Source organism: Engystomops pustulosus, chromosome 8 (genome assembly GCF_040894005.1).
Source record: "Engystomops pustulosus chromosome 8, aEngPut4.maternal, whole genome shotgun sequence".
Classification (NCBI taxonomy): Eukaryota; Metazoa; Chordata; class Amphibia; order Anura; family Leptodactylidae; genus Engystomops; species Engystomops pustulosus.
Genome location: NC_092418.1, coordinates 111,190,058 through 111,211,934, shown reverse-complemented (window position 1 = coordinate 111,211,934; position 21,877 = coordinate 111,190,058). Strand labels below are relative to the sequence as shown.

Sequence of the window (21,877 nt, the reverse complement as noted above, 5' to 3'; positions counted from 1 at the left end):
TGTGCTCTGTGCTCTCTGCTTCCAGTGTTGTGTATAGTCCCTGGAGAGATGTGTATTTATAATTTTGTGTATGTGGTTAGTAGCGGCAGGACTGTAAAATATGGATTTATATTCCAGTATTGAAATTTCTTCAGATGCTCTGGGGGGTGTCTTCACATTGCTGTGCCCTGTGTTTTCTGCTCTCTGTATCCAGTGTTATGCATTGTCCCTGGAGAGATGTGTAATCAGACCTCACATTGCTGTGCTCTGTGCTCTCTGCAGCCAGTGTTATGTATTGTCCCTGGAGAGATGTGTAATCAGACCTCACACTGCTGTGCTCTGTACTCTCTGCAGCCAGTTTTATGTACTGTCCCTGGAGAGATGTGTAATCAGACCTCACACTGCTGTGCTCTGTAGTCTCTGCAGCCAGTGTTATGTATTGTCCCTGGAGAGATGTGTAATCAGACATCACACTGCTGTGCTCTGTGCTCTCTGCAGCCAGTGTTATGTATTGTCCCTGGAGAGATGTGTAATCAGACCTCACACTGCTGTGCTCGGTACTCTCTGCAGCCAGTTTTATGTACTGTCCCTGGAGAGATGTGTAATCAGACCTCACACTGCTGTGCTCTGTAGTCTCTGCAGCCAGTGTTATGTATTGTCCCTGGAGAGATGTGTAATCAGACCTCACACTGCTGTGCTCTGTGCTCTCTGCAGCCAGTGTTATGTATTGTCCCTGGAGAGATGTGTAATCAGACCTCACACTGCTGTGCTCGGTACTCTCTGCAGCCAGTTTTATGTACTGTCCCTGGAGAGATGTGTAATCAGACCTCACACTGCTGTGCTCTGTAGTCTCTGCAGCCAGTGTTATGTATTGTCCATGGAGAGATGTGTAATCAGACCTCACACTGCTGTGCTCTATGCCATCTGCAGCCAGTGTGATGTATTGTCCCTGGAGAGACGTGTAATCATACCTCACACTGCTGTGCTCTCTGCAGCCAGTGTTATGTATTGTCCCTGGAGAGATGTGTAATCAGACCTCACACTGCTGTGCTCTGTGCTCTCTGCAGCCAGTGTTATGTATTGTCCCAGGAGAGATGTGTAATCAGACCTCACACTGCTGTGCTCTGTGCTCTCTGCAGCCAGTGTTATGCATTGTCCCTGGAGAGATGTGTAATCAGACCTCACACTGCTGTGCTCTGTGCACTCTGCAGCTAGTGTTATGTATTGTCCCTGGATAGATGTGTAATCAGACCTCACACTGCTGTGCTCTGTACTCTCTGCAGCCAGTGTTATGTATTGTCCCTGGAGAGATGTGTAATCAGACCTCACACTGCTGTGCTCTGTGCTCTCTGCAGCCAGTGTTATGTATTGTCCCAAGAGAGATGTGTAATCAGACCTCACACTGCTGTGCTCTGTGCTCTCTGCAGCCAGTGTTATGCATTGTCCCTCGAGAGATGTGTAATCAGACCTCACACTGCTGTGCTCTGTGCACTCTGCAGCCAGTGTTATGTATTGTCCCTGGATAGATGTGTAATCAGACCTCACACTGCTGTGCTCTATACTCTCTGCAGCCAGTGTTATGTATTGTCCCTGGAGAGATGTGTAATCAGACCTCACACTGCTGTGCTCTGTGCTCTCTGCAGCCAGTGTTATGTATTGTCCCAAGAGAGATGTGTAATCAGACCTCACACTGCTGTGCTCTGTGCTCTCTGCAGCCAGTGTTATGCATTGTCCCTCGAGAGATGTGTAATCAGACCTCACACTGCTGTGCTCTGTGCACTCTGCAGCCAGTGTTATGTATTGTCCCTGGATAGATGTGTAATCAGACCTCACACTGCTGTGCTCTATACTCTCTGCAGCCAGTGTTATGTATTGTCCCTGGAGAGATGTGTAATCAGACCTCACACTGCTGTGCTCTGTGCTCTCTGCAGCCAGTGTTATGCATTGTCCCTGGAGAGATGTGTAATCAGACCTCACACTGCTGTGCTCTGTGCACTCTGCAGCCAGTGTTATGTATTGTCCCTGGATAGATGTGTAATCAGACCTCACACTGCTGTGCTCTATACTCTCTGCAGCCAGTGTTATGTATTGTCCCTGGAGAGATGTGTAATCAGACCTCACACTGCTGTGCTCTGTGCACTCTGCAGCCAGTGTTATGTATTGTCCCTGGATAGATGTGTAATCAGACCTCACACTGCTGTTCTCTATACTCTCTGCAGCCAGTGTTATGTATTGTCCCTGGAGAGATGTGTAATCAGACCTCACACTGCTGTGCTCTGTGCTCTCTGCAGCCAGTGTTATGTATTGTCCCTGGAGAGATGTGTAATCAGACCTCACACTGCTGTGCTCTGTGCTCTCTACAGCCAGTGTTATGTATTGTCCCTGGAGAGATGTGTAATCAGACCTCACACTGCTGTGCTCTGTGCTGCCAGTGTTATGTATTGTCCCTGGAGAGATGTGTAATCAGTCCTCACACTGCTGTGCTCTGTGCTCTCTACAGCCAGTGTTATGTATTGTCCCTCGAGAGATGTGTAATCAGACCTCACACTGCTGTGCTCTGTGCACTCTGCAGCCAGTGTTATGTATTGTCCCTGGATAGATGTGTAATCAGACCTCACATTGCTGTGCTCTGTGCTCTCTGCAGCCAGTGTTATGTATTGTCCCTGGAGAGATGTGTAATCAGACCTCACACTGCTGTGCTCTATACTCTCTGCAGACAGTGTTATGTATTGTCCCTGGAGAGATGTGTAATCAGACCTCACACTGCTGTGCTCTGTGCTCTCTGCAGCCAGTGTTATGTATTGTCCCTGGAGAGATGTGTAATCAGACCTCACACTGCTGTGCTCTATACTCTCTGCAGACAGTGTTATGTATTGTCCCTGGAGAGATGTGTAATCAGACCTCACACTGCTGTGCTCTGTGCTCTCTACAGCCAGTGTTATGTATTGTCCCTAGAGAGATGTGTAATCAGACCTCACACTGCTGTGCTCGGTACTCTCTCCGATGTCCACCAGGTGGCGCTACTGCGCTGAAGAGCATCGGAACGCGCTCAAGTTCACCGTGCCGGGCTGAGTGAAGGTAAGTGCAATTTTTGCGACACATTTTTTTTTAAAAATGCGGCGGTTTTTCCTAATCCGTCGGGTTTTCGTTCGTCCACGCCCCCCGATTTCCGTCGCGTGCATGACGGCGGCGATGCGCCACAATCCAATCGCGTGCGTCAAAATCCCGGGGCAATTCAGGGGAAATCGGCGCAAATCGGAAATATTCGGGTAACACGTCAGGAAACCGTGAATCGGGCCCTTAGTAAATGACCCCCATTATATCTGCTGCATCTGTCAAATCTGCTGAGTGATCCTCTGGTGCTGGAGAAATCGCCTCTCGCTGCCCTTCCTGTCAAACTCATTCCCCAGTCCCCGGCATCAGACGTTACTGAAGAGAAAGCAGAAACGAGTCAAAATTACAGCCTTCTCCTCTCATGTAAATGCTCTACGTGCCCTCGGGATTACTGGATGTGGAATGTCTGGAGCTCGTACCCGGGGCGGCATTACTCCTCATGTACAGAGACTCAGTGGTGGCTGTAGGTTAGAGAAGCTCCACATCTGCCCATCGTGGGGTCATTAGGCTGAGGATGGGAAGAGGGGCAAGAGTTGTATTCGTGCAGGTTCTGGAGAAGTTTGGGAAGGAGAAGTGAAAATGGTTACAAAACTGTGAAGAAATATTTCTTAATTTTACCAAATGTATCAGTTTTAAAATACTGTATATACTCGAGTATAAGCCGAGTTTTTCAGTACAATTATTTGTGCTGATAAAGCCCCAAGTCTCAGGTATACAGGCAGTCCCCGGGTTACATACAAGATTGGTTCCATAGGTTTGTTCTTAAGTTGAATTTGTATGTAAGTCAAAACTGTATATTTTATCATTGTAGATCCAGACAAAAAATTCTTTTTACCCCGGTGACAATTGGAGTTTCTAAATTTTTTGCTGAAATGGAACCAAAGATCATCAATAAAGCTTCATTACAGACACCTTACAGCTGATCATTGCAGTCTGGGACTATAGTAAAGCTTCCAGAGAGGTCACCAGAGGTCACAGTGAGGAGAGGGGTCCGACTTTAACTTGAGGTCGTCTGTAAGTTGGGTGTCCTTAAGTAGTGGACCGCCTGTATATTAAAAAATGAGTACTCACCCCTGGTCCTTCTCTCCTGGCTTGTCTTCTCAGCTTCGGGTTCTCGGCAGTGCGGGCAGAGGCAGGTCCATGCTCTCTGCCTGCATGTACACACACAGTGTGATGTCATCAGACAGCGACACGCCGCGTCATAGTGTGAGAGCATAGACGTGCTTCTGTCCGCACTGCCAGGAAGCCGGAGCTGAGAAGAGAAGACAAGCCGGGGGCGAAGAGGACGCGGGGGTGAGAGACGGAGGTGAGTACTAAGTTTATTATTTTATCATAAGAGGGGCAGAGCTGGACATTTTATTAAAATGTGGCACAGCCGAACACTTTTTAAAAGGGGGTCTCTGATGGACATTTTTTTAAAGGGGGTACTGCTAGACATCTCCTTAAATAGAAGCTCTGTGGGGCATTTCTTTTTAAAAGGGGGGCTCTGCTGAGCATTGTATTGATGAGGGGAGGCTACTGGACATTTTATTAAATTGTAGTTGCTGCATTTTTCACCCTAGGCTTATACTCAAGTCATTTCTTTTTGTGGCAAAAATAGGTACCTCGGGTTATAATTGGGTCGGCTTTTTATTCAAGTATATACAATTAGAGATGAGCGAGCATACTCGCCAGCTCGAAAAAATGGCATCTCCCGCCGTTTTGCTTTTTGGCGGACAGAAACAGAGCCAATCACAAGCCAGGAGACTCTGCACTCCACCCAGCATGACGTGGTACCCTTACACGTCGATAGCAGTGGTTGGCTGGCCAGATCAGGTGACCCTGGGATAGACTAGCCGCTGCCCGCGCTGCTCGGATCATTCTGTGTCTGGATGCCGCTAGGGAGAGAGCTGCTGCTGGTCAGGGAAAGCGTTAGGGTGTTCTATTAGCTTACTGTTAGGCAGGAGTGATTCAACAAGAACCCAACAGCCCTTCTTAGGGCTACAATAGCGTTTTATTTTACTTTTTTTTGGTTTGCTTGTGGCTGGGCTTGCTGGCACTAGTAGTGCAACTAGTACCATATTGTGAGGAATTTGCAGGGGGACTTGCTACCGTTGTGTTTAGCTCTTAGTGACGCACATATCCACCTTAAACACCGAAGTGGGACAATTTATTAGGGGTTTGATTTGAATTAGGCAGAGTCTGCTGATTTATTTTTTTTTTACGTTTATTTTTTTTTATAACTCAAAGTCATCAGGCACAGCACAAAATCCAGTTGTGTGCTGTCAGTGTAGGTTAGAAACTAGCCATAGCAATAGGATTGCATCGTTTTGTTTAAAAAAAATAAATAAATAAATAAAAAATAAACACAAAAAAAAAAAAATATAAGTTTACACTTTAATTTGGAAAATGTTTAACCCGAGGGCTAGGGGTAGAGGACGAGGGCGTGGACGTGGGCGTCCAACTACTGCAGGGGTCAGAGGCCGTGGTCCTGGGCGGGGTGAGACACCACCTGCTGATGAGGGAGCAGGGGAACGCCGCAGAGGTACACTCCCTAGGTTCATCATGTCTCAAGTTACTGGGACTCGTGGTAGAGCACTGTTGAGGCCAGAACAGTGCGAAGAGGTGATGTCGTGCATTGCGGACAATGCTTCTAGCCATTTGTCCACCAGTCAGTCTTCCACGCAGTCCACCCATGTCACCGAAATCAGCACTACTCCAGCTCCTCCACCTCAGCCTCCTTCCCCCCAGTCTGCCCCCCCCCAGGAAAATTTGGCATTTGAACCAGCATACTCTGAGGAACTGTTTTCTGGACCCTTCCCACAGTCACAAACCACTTGTCCGGTTGCTGCTGAGCTATTTTCCGATGCCCAGGTTTTCCACCGGTCGCAGTCTGTGGGTGATGATGACATTATTGACGTAGTGGAAGAAGTGTGTAAAGAGATGTCGGACGATGAGGAGACACGGTTGTCAGACAGTGGTGAAGTTGTTGTCAGGGCAGGAAGTCCGAGGGGGGAGCAAACTGAGGGATCGGAGGATGATGAGGTGACAGACCCAAAGGCGACTCCTATAGCAGAACAGGTTGGAAGAGGCAGTGGTGGAGCCAGACGGAGAGGCAGGGCCAGAGCTGGTGCATCAGCGCCAAATGTTTCCCGTAGTCAAGCTCCCGTGGTGAGGGCTAGATTTTCAGAAGTCTGGAGGTTCTTTAAAGAAACACCGGATGACCAATGGACTGTGGTGTGCAACCTGTGCCAAACCAGGATCAGCAGGGGTTCCACCACTACTAGCTTAACTACCACCAGTATGCGCAGGCATATGAATGCTAAACACCCCACGAAATGGCACTAAGCCCGTTCACCTCCGGCCGGGCACACCACTGCTCCTTCCCCTGTGTCATCTGCTAGTCAGCCCCCTGCCCAGGACCCCGGCCCAAACACCTCCCGTGCGAAAACCCCATCTTCGCCTCCACGATCCTCCACAGCATCCACCAGCGTTCAGCTCTCCATACAACAGACGCTTTAGCGCAAAAGGAAGTATAGTGCAACCCACCCACACGCCCAAGCCCTCAACGTCCACATCTCCAAACTGCAAAGCCTGGAGATGCTGCCCTATAGGCTGGTAGAGACCGAGGCCTTTCGAAACCTCATGGCGGCGGCCGCCCCCCGGTATTCGGTCCCCAGTCGCCACTACTTTTCCCGATGTGCCGTCCCAGCCCTGCACAAGCACGTGTCAGAGAACATCATCCGTGCCCTGACCAACGCCGTTTCTGACAAGGTCCACCTGACCATGGACACGTGGATGAGTGCTGCTGGGCAGGGCCACTATATATCGCTGACGGCACATTGGGTTAACTTGGTGGAGGCTGGGACCGAGTCTGACCCTGGGGCTGGTCATATACTGCCGACGCCGAGGATTGCGGGGCCTACCTCGGTCCAGGTCTCAAAGGCCTACTATGCCTCCTCCTCCTCCCACCCCTCCTCCACCTCCTCCTCCGAATTACCATCCGTGGGCATGGAGCCATCAGTCGGTAGCTCTAGGCACAGCAGCAGTGCCATCGCTAAGCGACAGCAGGCGATAAACTGCTGAGCCTAGGCGATAAAAGGCACACCGCCCAAGAGCTATTACAGGGCATCACGGCGCAGACTAATCTGTGGCTGACACCGCTGAATCTGAAGCCAGGCATGGTTGTGTGTGACAACGGCCGTAACCTGGTGGCGGCTCTGCAACTCGGCAGACTGACACATGCGCCATGCCTGGCCCATGTGTTAAATCTCATAGTTCAGCGTTTCCTCAAGACATACCCCAATCTGTCTGATTTGCTCACAAAGGTGCGCCGCATCTGTGCGCATTTCAGGAAGTCCAGCATAGATGCTGCCACTCTCAGGGCAGCGCAGCGCCGCCTCCAACTGCCCGCTTACCGACTGTTGTGCGACGTGCCCACGAGGTGGAATTCAACATTAACCATGTTATCCAGAGTTTACCAGCAGCGCAGAGCGATTGTAGACTGCCAGATGTCAACTTCCACCAGAAGTGGTAGTCAGGTCAGTCAGCTTCCTCAAGTCTACAATGAGGAGTGGACGTGGATGTCTGATATCTGTCAGGTGCTGAGTAACTTTGAGAAGTCAACACAGATGGTCAGTGGCGATGCCGCCATCATCAGCCTCACCATCCCGCTGCTTGGCCTGTTGAAAAACTCTCTGGTCAGCATGAAGTCGGAAGCTTTGCGCTCGTCACAAGAGACGGGGGAAGAAGATTCCCTTGTTGATAGCCAAAGCACCCTTAGGTCTGTTTCTCAGCGCATATCGGAGGAGGTGGAGGAGGAGGAGGATGAGGAGGAAGAGGAGGAGAATGTTGGCGAGACACAAGAGGGGACCATTGTTGAGTCCTTCACTGTTCAGCGTGTATGGGCAGAAGAAGAGGAGCTGGAGGAGTTGGAGGAGGAGGAAATGGACAGTCAGGCCAGTGAGGGGAGTGAATTCTTGCGCATTGGGACTCTGGCGCATATGGCAGATTTCATGCTAGGCTGCCTATCCCGTGACCCTCGCGTTCAAAGAATTTATTCCAGCACCGATTACTGGGTATTCACTCTCCTGGACCCACGGTACAAGCAAAATCTTTCCACTCTCATCCCTGGAGAGGAAAGGAGTGTGAGAATGCATGAATACCAGCAGGCCCTGGTGCACAAGCTGAAACAGTATTTCCCTTCTGACAGCGCTAGCGGCAGAGGGCGTACTTCTGCGGGACAAGGAGCGAGGGAGAGTAGGCGAGCAGGCAGCTTGTCCAGCACTGGCAAGGGTACGCTTTACAAGGCTTTTGCCAGCTTTATGTCACCCCAGCAAGACACTGTCACCTGTCCCCAGTCTCGGCAGAGTAGGGCTGATCTTTACAGAAAGATGGTGAAGGAGTACGTAGCTGACCATACCATCGTCCTAAATGATCACACAGCTCCCTACAACTACTGGGTTTCAAAGCTGGACATGTGGCACGAACTGGAACTGTACGCCTTGGAGGTTCTTGCCTGCCCTGCCGCTAGCGTGTTGTCCGAGCTGGTTTTCAGTGCAGCTGGTGGCATCATCAACGATAAGCGTACACGCCTGTCGTCTGACAGCGCTGACAGGCTGACGCTTATCAAGATGAATAAAGCCTGGATTTCTCCGGATTTTCATTCTCCACCAGGTGAAAGAAGCTCAACCTGAATAATGTATGCACTCCTCCTCCTCATTGTCCTCCTTCTCCTCCTCTTTGTACACTGAAGCAGAGGAAACTGGCTATTTTTTGCCAGGGCCAACTGGCTCTAGCCAGTACACTATGTATTTAATTTTTCTGGAGGGCCACCTACCCGGTCCTCTGTTTTAAACAATTTTTGGGAGTGCCACATACAGGAACTCAATCTATTTAATTTTTCTGGAGGACCACCTACCTGCTCCTCTGGTTTCATAGTTTCATAGTTTATACGGTTGAAAAAAGACACTTGTCCATCAAGTTCAACCAAGGAAGGGAAGGGATTGGATGAGGAAGGGATTTAGGGGAAACAATTCTATATAACATAACCATCAATGTTATTTAGGTGTAAAAAGGCATCTAGACCCTTCTTGAAAACTCTTTTGGACTGCCACATACAGGCACTATCCAAATTAAATTGTCTCCATAGCAGCCTCCACATGTCGTCTTTTTAGCTGCCTCCACACGTTGTCTCCATTGCTACCTCCCCAAGTCATCGCCAAGCTGCCTCCAAAAGTCGTCCATAAATCTGCCTCCATACATGGTCTCCTTATCAAACGAGCTGTGTCAGGCAGAATTTTGGGTTGTTTTCATGGCTTCCACATCAAACTTGTTAACTTTGTCGCCACCCTGCGGTGTAATCCACAAAATATACTGGCAAACTTTTATCATTTACCGATATTATTTCAGCGCTTCTTGCGCATCTGTTTACATTCCCCTCACCCGGCATATCCTAAACTTATAAGAACGCTACTACACTTGATCTTATACAAAAGGTTCTTAGAAGTGCTGTTTGCGGAGTAGCCTAGAGACAGGGGCTTGGATTGGCGAAAGCTCGCCTGGCAGCGGAGCGCCAGCTCCATCCCAAGATCCAACTAACATAGTTTTAACTGCTTTAATCTACTACTAGTTCACTGCCTCCATACATGGTCCCCTTATCAAACGAGCTGTGTCAGGCAGAATTTTCAGGTGTTTCACCAAATACATAATGGAACTCGGCGCATCTGTCGCCACCATGCTGGAGACCTGAAGTTGCAATCATAGCAGCGCAATATGGATGCCCCATACTGTCGCTCTTAATCATGGAAGTCCTCTCCATGGCTGCCTCCAAATGTCGTCCCCTTATCAAACGAGCTGTGTCAGGCTCATTTTTCGGGTGTTTCACCAGATACGTTATGGAACTTGGTCACTATGTCGCCACCATGCTGTGTTATCGACTAAATATACCGTCAACCTTTTGTTCACAGAGGAAATAATTTCAGCGCTTCTTGCTCACCTCCTTTGGTTCCTCTCTGCCACCCATTGGTTTGAAGCCATTTAGGGTATGTCGCCATGCCACTCTCTAGCCTGCTGCCGCTGCCTCTGCATGCCGTCCCCTATAGTGTCAGGGTCAATTATTGGATGTTTTAGATGCTATCTAGCTTCATTCTGTCACTCTGTCATGGCCATGCTGTTGCCCATAATTTTGGCATAATGGTGCGATTATGCAGCCTCAGAGGCATCCATGCATGCTGCCCCTGCTGTTTCCTGTCCATTTCCGTGGTGTTTCCATCCTTTTCTGAGGTTTCCAGGTGTTTGGCCAAGCTTCCCTGTGCAGAGCCTTGGTCCCCTTGAAAAATGCTCGAGTCTCCCATTGACTTCAATAGGGCTCGTTATTCGAGACGAGCACTCGTGCATCGGGAAAAGTTTGTCTCGAATAACGAGTATCCGAGCATTTTAGTGCTTGCTCATCTCTATATACAATACATTTCATTTGGTGCTAGAATATCTGAATTCTGTCTGAATAATAAACTGGAGGTGAGAATATGGACTTCACCAGCCTCAGTAGGCTTGTGGCTATAGGAGGCCTCATGGACAGGTTTTTAGATATGATTACAATAAATAATGTAGGTTCATATATACATTATGGACTAGCACTGCAAGATGACCCGTTTTGGAGAAAAGTAGAGGCTTTATGTCCTATTGCATTGGTGACAAACCTATGGCGCTGGTGCCGGAGATGGCACTAAGAGCCCTCTCTGGGGGTTTTTGTGGTAGGTCGGGCACTTGCTCTCTAAAAGGTTTGCCGTTACTGCTCAGTTAAGTTGTCTTCTGCCGGTTCCATCATTGTGTCACTGTTTGGAACCTTCAATTCAACCAATCCTCCTGCACTGTAATGGATCTGTCATGACACATTTAGAAATTAGAACCCAAAGTGATGTAGTAAAGAACCATCCCTACAAGGAATGAGGGGTCAGTGTTGGACTTGCAGATACTCGGCCTCCTTCAATCTTTAGGCAACAGGTTCATGTAGGCGTTAAAGGAGGTTTTCTATTGTTGTATTTTCAGGATCCTTTATTATCTTAGAATAATTTGGTACTGTTGGTGGACCAGGCTGGTGGACCACTTTCCCTCCCTCTGGAGATTGCAGTGGCTGATAACTCTTTTGGATGAAGATTGGGTCAACTGGAATACCGGAGCAGGGAGCCATAGGTAGAAGTCATCGAGTGCAATGTCATGATGTCATCTCCTCTGCTTGATTCAGAGCTGCTCAAAGGTACGGAAGAAAAGTGGAGAATTGTTTGTGTGTGTGTGGGGGGGGGGGTCATTTGTGTAGAGTTTTATTTTTTTACTGAATAAGAAAAGTACAAGTGGGAAGCCATTTACACCCGTTTAGGCGGCGGTCTGCAGAAGGAGGGGCATAATAAAACTGGAGGTATCAAAGAATATTCAGGTAAGGATGGGGATTCGGAAAGGGTTGTATGTTTAGGAGGTCACAGAAAAGAAGGCATTTTAATTAGGGCCCATCAGAGGGTTAGAGAAAAGAAACTTTGTAAGTGGGGGCTAAAGTAAAGCGGTATTATGCTATGGGGGGCAATAAAAACACTATGGGGCAGATTTACTTACCCGGTCCATTCGTGATCCAGCGGCGCGTTCTCTGCGCTGGATTCGGGTCCGGCCGAGATTTATTAAGGTAGTTCCTCCGCCGTCCACCAGGTGGCGTTTCTGCGCTGAAGAGCATCGGAACTCACTGGAATACACCGAGCCGGGCTGAGTGAAGGTAAGTGCAATATTCGCGACACATTTTTTTTAAATGCGGCCACGCCCCCTGATTTCTGTCACGCGCATGCCGGCGCCGATGCGCCACAATCCGTTCGCGTGCGCCAAAATCCCGGGGAAATTCAGGGAAAATCGGGGCAAAACGGAAATATTCGGGTAACACGTCGGGAAAACACGAATCGGGCTCTTAGTAAATGACCCCCGTTACATTTTGGGGGCTAGTGGTTAAGTGAATTTCAATGAGGAGTACAATCGAAAAAATTTGCTCTGGGGCTAAATCATTTCTACTTACACCCCTAGATTAGTCCCTCCCCAATCTGTAAAATCAGGCATATACAGGCAGTCCCCAGGTTACATACAAGATAGGGTCTGTAGGTTTGTTCTTAAGTTGAATTTGTATGTAAGTCGGAACTGTATATTTTATCATTGTAATCCCAGCCAGAACTTTTTTGGTCTCAGTGACAATTGGATTTTAAAAATGTTGGGTTGTCATAAGAATCAGGATTAATACTAAACCTTCATTACAGACGCCTGTGATAACTGTTACAGCTGTTTATTGTAGCCTAGGACTAAAGTACAGTAATTACCAATATCCAGAGGTCCGTTTGTAACTATGGGTCGTATGTAAGTTGAGTGTTCTTAAGTAGGGGACCGCCTGTAGATATGATCTTGCACAGGTGAAGGAGGTAGAGGTGTAAATTGAATCCTGGGGTCCCTTTGTGACTCTCTACCAGGTCTTCCAACTGTGATGTATCATTTATACAACTGGTCTTCATCTGGGGTGGAGACATCTTATGGTTCCATGGCCCTCTTCACCCTTCTACTTGAGGTAAGTCATATTTTTGCTATTTCTCCTCCATGTACTGTAGATCACGGCTTACAAACAGTCAGTCCAATCCCTAGGATGTTATTTTTCACCCGTCCTCAAATTTACTCTGCACTTCCTGACTCGGCGTCCTCTCATGTAACAATTAATTCTGCAGAATTTCCTTCTTGACTTTTAATTAATGATTCTCCTCTTCCCGTTATCTCGGAACATTCAATATTATTGTATGAAGCATTCGACCCAGTTTATCAAAGTGGAGGTACGTTACTTATCTTCCGGTTATGGAGAAAAAAAAAACCCCTCGACACGAGGCAATCCAACTTCCTAATTTAATTTAATTGTCAAACGGGGGAAGATGAAACATCCGACGAGAACTTTGTTTATGTCTTAAACTTCTGTAATTGAAATGTTTTTGTGGTGTTTTTTTTTTTCTCCATTTTTTCTTCTTTAATAACTCAAACGGCTTTGACGGGATCCAATATGCAGATGATGCGGAAATTTGCTGCAACGGCTTGAATTTTTCATGTAACGGGAGACGCTTGTACTTAAGTATTTATTCTAGCAGTCGCCATCCATATTTAATTATTCACATTGGGATTCTATCCACTCGTCGATCTCTCCAGATGAATTTTATATAATTTTGATAAAAAAATAACAACATTTTGTATTTAAAGTCTTTTGCATAAGTGAGTTCAACTCTCAGATAACCCACCGATCATCTGGTGCTGGAGTCAATAATCAATAGCTCCGTTCTCCAATTAGTGGCCGAGTTTTGTTAGTTTAGATCCAGCTTATAATCACCGGAATGGTGGACTCCATTGTCTGATATTAATGACTATTAATGTATCAAGAATAATAGTTAATTGGAAAACCCTTTAAAGACCGTCAGTGGGTTCATTTATGACCACTTTTAATGGTCAAGAGAGTTTGTTATGGTTAGTGATGAGTGTCCCCGAGCCACAATGTTCAGGTCCTTGCCGAACATTGCTTCCCAGAGTGCACCGCGCACATCAAAACAAATAACCAGTCCCGGTGCTCAGGCCTGTCTGCCCCTCCGTACCCGATGTCACCGATACCCGCGGAGACCGGGCGGAGGCTGCACGCCGCGGTGTACGCGCTGGGCCGGCCTCTCAGATGACCCGCTAGAAGTGACCTCACAAGTGGCTGACACCTTCTTCTGCACTTCTGCAGCAGACAGAAGATGGGAGGAGCCGTGAGCGCTGGGGAAGACAATGATGACTTGATTGACAACCTAAAGGAAGCCCAGTATATACGCACTGAAAAGGTAGAACAGGCCTTCCGAGCAATTGATCGGGGGGAATATTACCTGGAAGGATACAGGGACAATGCTTACAAAGACCTGGCTTGGAAACATGGCAACATTCACTTATCTGCACCCTGCATCTATTCAGAAGTCATGGAGGCACTGAAACTTCAACCTGGATTGTCTTTCCTTAACCTTGGAAGTGGAACTGGATACTTAAGCACAATGGTGGGCTTAATTCTAGGTCCTTTTGGCATTAATCACGGAGTGGAGCTTCATTGTGATGTGGTGGAATATGCCAAGGAAAAATTGGAGGCTTTCATTAAATATAGTGATAGCTTTGACAAATTAGAATTTTGTGAGCCTAATTTTGTAGTTGGGAATTGTTTGGAGATAGCATCAGACAGTCCACAGTATGACCGAATATATTGTGGTGCTGGTGTCCAGAAGGATCATGAAAATTACATGAAAATTTTGTTGAAAATTGGAGGAATTTTAGTCATGCCAATTGAAGATCAGCTTACCCAGATCCAGAGAACAGGACAGAACACATGGGAAAGTAAGAACATTTTAGCGGTTTCCTTTGCCCCCTTGATGCAACCAAGTAAGAATGACAATCACAAATCCAAAACTGTGAAATTGCCTCCATGTGCTGTAAGGAGCCTGCAGGACTTAGCCCGTATCTATATCCGCCGTACTCTTAGGAACTGCATAAATGACGAGATGCAGGCCAAAGGAATTCCTCCAAAAGCACCTCCCTTGCAGGTTCAAGTCCCCAAACCTGGACTTAAACCAGAGGTTTGGGCTCACCTGGAAAAGCTGGTTGATGGGCTACTGTGCAGCCATCTTTTCATACCTAGATATGTGCAACACCCTCGCCGATGCAAGGCAGACTGGTTGTTGCGAATACGTCCCACCATGTAGCTTGCAGCCTGTGTAGGGTCTGATCAGCCCCACAGCATGTCACTACATAGTCACTACATAACACAAATGAGCACTGCAGCGGTAGAGTCTGCCTGGTAAGGCAGGAGTTAATTGTTTTATGTGATGTCATTCCAGCAACCAATCACATGTGTTATACTGTATGTCTGTGAGCTGAGATGTAATTGGAGGAGTAGCCACCACCTGACCAGTGGGAGTAACAAAACCCCTGGTCAGGAAACTTCTAGAGAGCAGTCTAATCTAGTTAGACAGGAAGACAGACTAAAAGCAAGTCTGTGCAGCCAGCACTCCAGACCAGAGCAGGAGAGCTCCACTCCCTGCCTGAGTGTAGTGAGTTAGGGAGTGAGGAAAGGGGTATCATCCTACCTTCAAGGGTGATATCTGAAGCAACCCAGGACAAGCTGAAGCATCCTTCCAGGACACAGCTATCTCCGAGCCTGCCCCTGCATCCAGGTTGATGATCTACATCCTGTGGCTCCCTCCAACTGCATCTCCAGCATCCTACCATTTTGTCAAGGCACGTTGCTAATGTTCCTGTCGGTTCCAATAAAGAACTGTAAGTTATTTTTGTTCAACGTCTGCCTCCGTCTGGTCCCTGCTACTACGGCTGTCACCATCACGGGCACCCTGTCCACCACACAGAGCCTCATACTCTAGACACCAAAGGGTTTCCCCAGGGAGAACAGATACAGCAGCCTCTCCCTCATAATTTCTTGCCAACACCACCCTGCTGGAGACCTGCCAGGCTGTAGCACAGCCCTCCGGTTCCCCATACCAAGCACCGTGACACTAGCGTGTCTAGGCCGCAACCGCCAGCCACTCAGGTACTGCGGGCCCCGGCTGTCTCCAGGCACCAAGAAAAGGCTAGGCCTCGTTGGTGGATGTTGCATATGCGTTCGTGCTCGCCTACTATCATGGCTCTTCACTAGAGACAAGTGGACTCGATGGTTGGGTTTACCCCCTGGCTAATCATAGCCATGGCTAGTTGCTGGGAATGTCAAATTGCTGATTATCTGTTCGGCCACCAATCCGGCAATATCTCCAGGTCAGGCAACCAAACCCAAACACTGAACCCAACCAACGAGCACCGATTAGGGCTGTTAACTGTGGTTCTCTTACCTGAACCAAACTTTAGTTCATGATGTGGCCAAACCTGCCGAACCTCAACCTGAAAGGATCTGCTCATCCATAGTGATGATGCTACTGACACACTGGGTGAGATTTGCCAAGCAAAATGGTGGGGCAGATTTACTTACCCGGTCCATTCGCGATCCAGCGTCGCGTGCTCTGCGGTGGATTCGGGTCTTCCGGCAGTTCCTCCGACGTCCACCAGGTGTCGCTGCTGCGCTGAAGTCCGCCGTGGCCCGCCGGAGTTAATGATCCTATACTCGGTGAAGGAATGCCCGTGTCCCGCGACACTTTTTTTTTTAAAAATGCGGCGGTTTCTCCGAATCATGGGGTTTTCGTACGACCATGCCCCCCGATTTCCGTCGCGTGCATACTGGCCCCGATGCGCCACAATCCGATCACGTGCGTCAAAAACCCGGGGCAATACAGGGAAAATCGGCGCAAAACGGAAATATTCGGGTAACACGTCAGGAAAACACGAATCGGGCCCTTAGTAAATGACCCCCAGTATGTGACAAATCTACTACGTCATGCAGGGAACTTTTATAGATTTCCAGACAAAATCTTTCCATCTCTTAGCAATTTGTATTTTAGAAATAATTTAATTGCTAACAATGGTACATGAGCTCCTCAGTGCCCAGGGGGCGTGGCCGTCGGCTGTCAGTGCACCTGTTTTCTTATTTGTATGTGTAGTATATAAGTTTCCATTGAGTCAATGTATTCAGAGTCTACTAGATGTGTTTTAGGACTTGAACCTGCTCCATAAATTATTACTCTCTACTTTATACAGTTGTATCACTTTCAATGACTTTATAACTTACTATTAATCCCCAAACCTTGTAGAATTTGAGTTTCTGTTTGATGTTAAAACCCACAGTTTTCAAGAAAAGCGTAAATAACATTTTACAGGTTCCACTTGCACAATATGCATTAATTAACATCTGTCCGGCTTTGAAGTTGCTCATTTTGAACATTTTACAGAGAAATCCCAGGTTCTCGATACAATTTAAAGGAAACCTACCACTTCTGAAGGTAGGTATGAGATACAAACACCGGGCACCAGCTCAGGGTGAGCTGGTGCCGGTGCTTAGTCTCGTTAGTGTTAAAACCGCGGTATCGCGGTTTTAACACTTTTGAAACTTTCTAGCAGAAACTGCTTCGGCGCTTCGTGCACACGATCGTGCGCGCGCCTACATTGGAAACGCCGCAGGCGTTGCGCGCGCACGGTCGCGCGCAGCGCCGAAGCAGTTTCTGCTAGAAAGTTTCAAAAGTGTTAAAACCGCGATACCGCGGTTTTAACACTAACGAGACTAAGCACCGGCACCAGCTCACCCTGAGCTGGTGCCCGGTGTTTGTATCTCATACCTACCTTCAGAAGTGGTAGGTTTCCTTTAATAAGTGTTTGAGTGATAAGTGAATTGACTCCTAGCGCTGAATTAATCATCAGTCTTAATTGTTTCCGATGATTTACATAAATTGAATCCCATCCCGAAATTATTTGGTAGCCGTAGGGGTTGTTATGGGAAGACAAATGGGTATTGGATTGTCTATGGTTTGTTAGACTGGGTGATGGAATGTGATTGTAGAAAGCAAATTGTTGGCTTCGCTTGTGAAAGAAGTTTTATCCTCGGTGGAGCTTCGTTCACAAGGCTTTAAGAATCTCTTGGTTGCATATCACTGTCTGTATTCCCTGGATGGTCCCAATGTAGTCACTAATGGAAATTTAAAGACATGGGGCCACATGTATCACTTTTGTGCGCCTAAGTGTAGTAGTCGCGCCTAAATTCTGGCGCACTGTTTTGCCAGAATTATCACAAGCTACAACCATCTGTGATAAGGTAATTTTCTGCCTCTTATTAATCACTTTACTTTTACACAGTTTAGGCGCAATTTTGGCGCAGTTTAGGCGCAATGTTAGATTCAGGCACTTACATGTGATCCTGCTACAAGCTCCTCTCTGCTTCTCCCACAGCCCAGAATGAAGATAACACTCACAGCAGCACCCAGGTGTGTGACACCCAGCACCCAGTGACCTCCTCAGCAGGGGCTTCTCCTGGAGGGGATCCCCCAGTACTGGTCTCCTGCTGCACCCCTGTAATTCTGCACAATATCCCCCTCAGACACTGTGCAGAATTACCTGGGGGACACTTGTATGTAGTATCTGCAAACTTCTGCAAGCTTCTGCAAAGTTCTCTTCTCTCTTGCTGTGAGCTCAGCGTTTTGCAGAATATTTTGTAAATAGAAGGTGATGAACTGTAAATAGAGTCTGCAGCTCCTGTCTGCAGTGTATCTCATGTCTGTATTATATGTTCCAGTGTCTGCAGAGTATCTAATGTACCTATTATATGTTCCAGTGTCTGTAATGTATCTAATGTATCTATTATATGTTCCAGTGTCTGTAGTGTATCTAATGTATCTATTATATGTTTTAGTGTCTGCAGTGTATGTAATGTATCTATTATCTGTACTAGTGTCTGTAATGTATCTAATGTATCTATTATATGTTCCAGTGTCTGCAGAGTATCTAATGTATCTATTATATGTTCTAGTGTCTGCAGAGTATCTCATGTCTGTATTATATGTTCTAGTGTCTGGCTGAGCTCTGCTGCTAGAAATGAGCTGTTCTGCAGAGGGGCTCAGTGCTTTCTTCTCAGATAACGCCACCTTCGGGCTGGAGTGTTTTTGCGCCCGTTTTTGCGCCTAAATGAAAACGTTGCAAGTGATGAATATCATTAGGCGCAGCAAAACATCTGGATTGGTAAGATAGATGAGAGAAAGCTGGTTATTTTTGCTGCGTGGCTAGTTTGGCTTTTAATCGCAAAAATGGCGCAAAAACGGTGCGCCTGAATGAAAAGGCGCAAAACCAACAGAAAAAACGAGTGATGTATGTGGCCCATTCATTTCAGAAACTTTTGTCAACACAAATTCACAACAGTAATTAAGGAAAACTGAGGTCAGTGGATGGGGATACTCTACAGTAAGCAGCAATGGTGAACCTTTTAGAGACTGAGAGCTTGAACTACAACCAAAATCCACAAAGTGCCAAAACAGCATTTGAAGCAGTAACTTATTGCTTCTTGTTCTGCCACAACTTTTAGTCGTATTGGCCTCCTGAAACTACTAATACACTAAAATGAAGAAGTGAAAATTTGGGCCATCATTGTGGCTTTTCTCCAGGGTCTTCCTTCACAGGAAGAAACATGGAGCCAGCAGGAGGACCTTCAAAGGTATTCCGTCCTTCTCCACTTGTTCTCACTGTTTCCGCAGTCCCAAGCAGCCTGGGATATAAGGCTCTGAGACAAGTATATCTTGAGTCACCTGGGACCTGGGCCTGGGTACCCATAGAGAGGGCCACTTCTGGCATGCGTGCCATAGCTTTGCCACTACTGTTCTAAAGGATTATCTCACCCAGCAGTCCCTAAATTCCAAAGGTGTAGTTACAACCAACTGGTTTGACTAATATTTCCATACTTTCACCCCTGTTGTTTGCTACATGGAGATAAAAAGACCACAGACTGTCAAGGTGGCACCTATATGTTTGTAGCAGCTGGCACAAGGGGGTCAGAGGGACACAAGATTTGAGGCAACAGAGTGGTCAGTAACAGGACAGGACAATCAGCATTATAGCAAAATTCTGGAACATTAAGCAGCAAAGATCAGAGAACAGAAATAGGGTCCCTTAACCCGGACTTAGCCAGAAGTTTGAAGTCTCCTCACAGAGGATAAGAGATCTGGGTTGTAGTCAGGGAACAAGCCAAGGGTCACACACAATAAATTAGCAGAATCATACACAAAGAATAACAAAATTCAACAAGACAAGAACATTTGCTCTTGTAGTGGGACATACACCACATACGCTGGGACATACACATACACGAAGTGAGCTGGAATATGCTGGGGACACATTAGTTTGTGCTAGCTGGCTCTTTAAAAAGCTGAGAGAGTCGGCTAGACAACAACGGGAATAATAGGAGAACAAGACAACAGTACGAAGACTTCCTAAGTACTTCAACAGTTACCTACTGGTGAATAGAGATGAGAGGACCCCATGATTGGATTTGGCATTCGGGTTCGACTGCTTGACCTGGACATATTGCCGGACTGGAGGTCGAAAAGCCAATCTGGCAAACTGACTCCTCTAGCAACTAGTTATGGCTAAGACTGGCCAGGAATGTCACTCGGCCAATCTTAGGGTCCGGTGGTGAAGCATGCTGGTGCCCTGGAATGGTGCATCTGCTCCTCACACCACCCACAGTCCTCAGTCCTTGTACAGCTCTGGTCTATTCAATATTTTTTTTTTCCCAGGGGTCTTTATAGAAGCCCCAACCCAATTTCTAAATAATAAATGAGTAATAATTAGTCAAAACAATGACGATCCTGCGATAAACGATCATACTCTGACTGCTCCAAATTTCTTAGATTGTGACGCACATCAACAAACCAAGAAGCAACGAGCAGCAAAGTTCTCGCAGCCAGAACTCTTGAGACGTTACCATTTGCTCTTGACGTCTTGTATAAACGGAACGGTGACACATATTCTCATCTGACAATATGATCCTTAGACGGGTCGTCTAAAGAGATTGCATGAAAAACTGAACTCCTATTAGTATTCTGTATAAAAGAACAAAAAAATAAACCTCGGGCGTCGATGTGTCCGGCATAAACTGGTTAAACATGAGAATTGTTCTGCTTGGAAATACCCCGACATGACAAGTCGTCTATCATTCAATGTTTGTCCGGTTGGCCTGGACATTTTTCTCAGTAACAAGATGTTGTACCTGCCAGCGTCCAGCGCAGTGTGGAAGAGGGACGTTGGGTGAGGGGCGGCACTGGAAAACAATTCAATCCAAACCCCCTAAGGTTGCAAATACTCCGTCATTTGGCCTAATGTCGAGAAGTTCTGTAAAAAAAAATTGCAGGTCAAATTTAATAAACTTTTCAAATCGACGTCAATAGACGATCAATGATGTTTTGTATTCGCCCCCAGGACGTCTTTATGGATTCGTTCATCTGGACAAAGGGCAGATAAGTGAAAATGTCGAAAAAAAAGGATTTGTTAACCAATTCATTGTTAAGCAGCATCAGCATTTATTGAGTCTCTTCCAGTAGGTACAGAAACTAAACTCATATTTCTTAAAGGGGTTGGATATGTTTAAGATATTGATGTCCTATCCTTTGCATCGGTCACCAGCAACACCCACCAACCCAATCTGATCAGATGCCTGTAGTGCTTAGTCCTATTCAAGCACAATGCACGGCCACTATACAGTCAATTGTTCTGGAGAGTTGTGTAATTGGACGTTGGTGTATATTGTTAGCAGCAGCAGGACTGTGAAATATGGATTTTTGTATTCCAGGATTGTAGCTTTTCCAAGTTGACTGGGAATGTGTCCTCACCTTGCTCAGTAGCTTATCCGATAGGAGCGCTCAGTGCAGAGTTACAGAGTGCAGTGCTCAGTGCACATGTTAAAGGGGTGATGAGTGATGAGACCCCACAGATCACAAGACTGGGGGGTCCAATATACCTCTGTCGGACCTCTTGTTGCTCCCTGAGATGAGCAGAGCAGCTAATTGTGCATGGCCAGGCTGCCCGTTACATCTCTATGGAGATGACAGCAATCTCCATCAGCTTCTGATCTGATTGTCCTGGTAGTGACAGGTGGTGCCATGGGAGGATAGGGGTGCCAGAAGTAGTTTGTATAAGTTTTTTTTTTAATATTTTAATAATTCTTTATCTATATAGCGCACACAGATTCTGCAGTGCTACACAGAACTTGCCAAATCAGTCCCTGTCCCCAGTATGTTTTGGAGTGTGGGAGGAAACCGGAGGAAACCCACACAAACACAGAGGGAACATACAAACTCTGCCCATGCTGACCTGGATA

General features: G+C 47.0%; 1 protein-coding gene across 1 annotated transcript; it reads left to right on the top strand.

Moving 5' to 3' along the window:
* Nucleotides 1–13,792: 13,792 nt before the first annotated feature.
* LOC140076169 (protein-L-isoaspartate O-methyltransferase domain-containing protein 1-like) lies at nucleotides 13,793–20,477 on the top strand. The gene is made up of 2 exons (XM_072122679.1): nucleotides 13,793–14,720; nucleotides 20,412–20,477. The coding sequence occupies exons 1-2, from the start codon at nucleotides 13,860–13,862 to the stop codon at nucleotides 20,475–20,477; spliced, it is 927 nt and encodes a 308-aa protein (XP_071978780.1). The 5' UTR covers nucleotides 13,793–13,859.
* The last annotated feature ends 1,400 nt before the right edge of the window (nucleotides 20,478–21,877 follow it).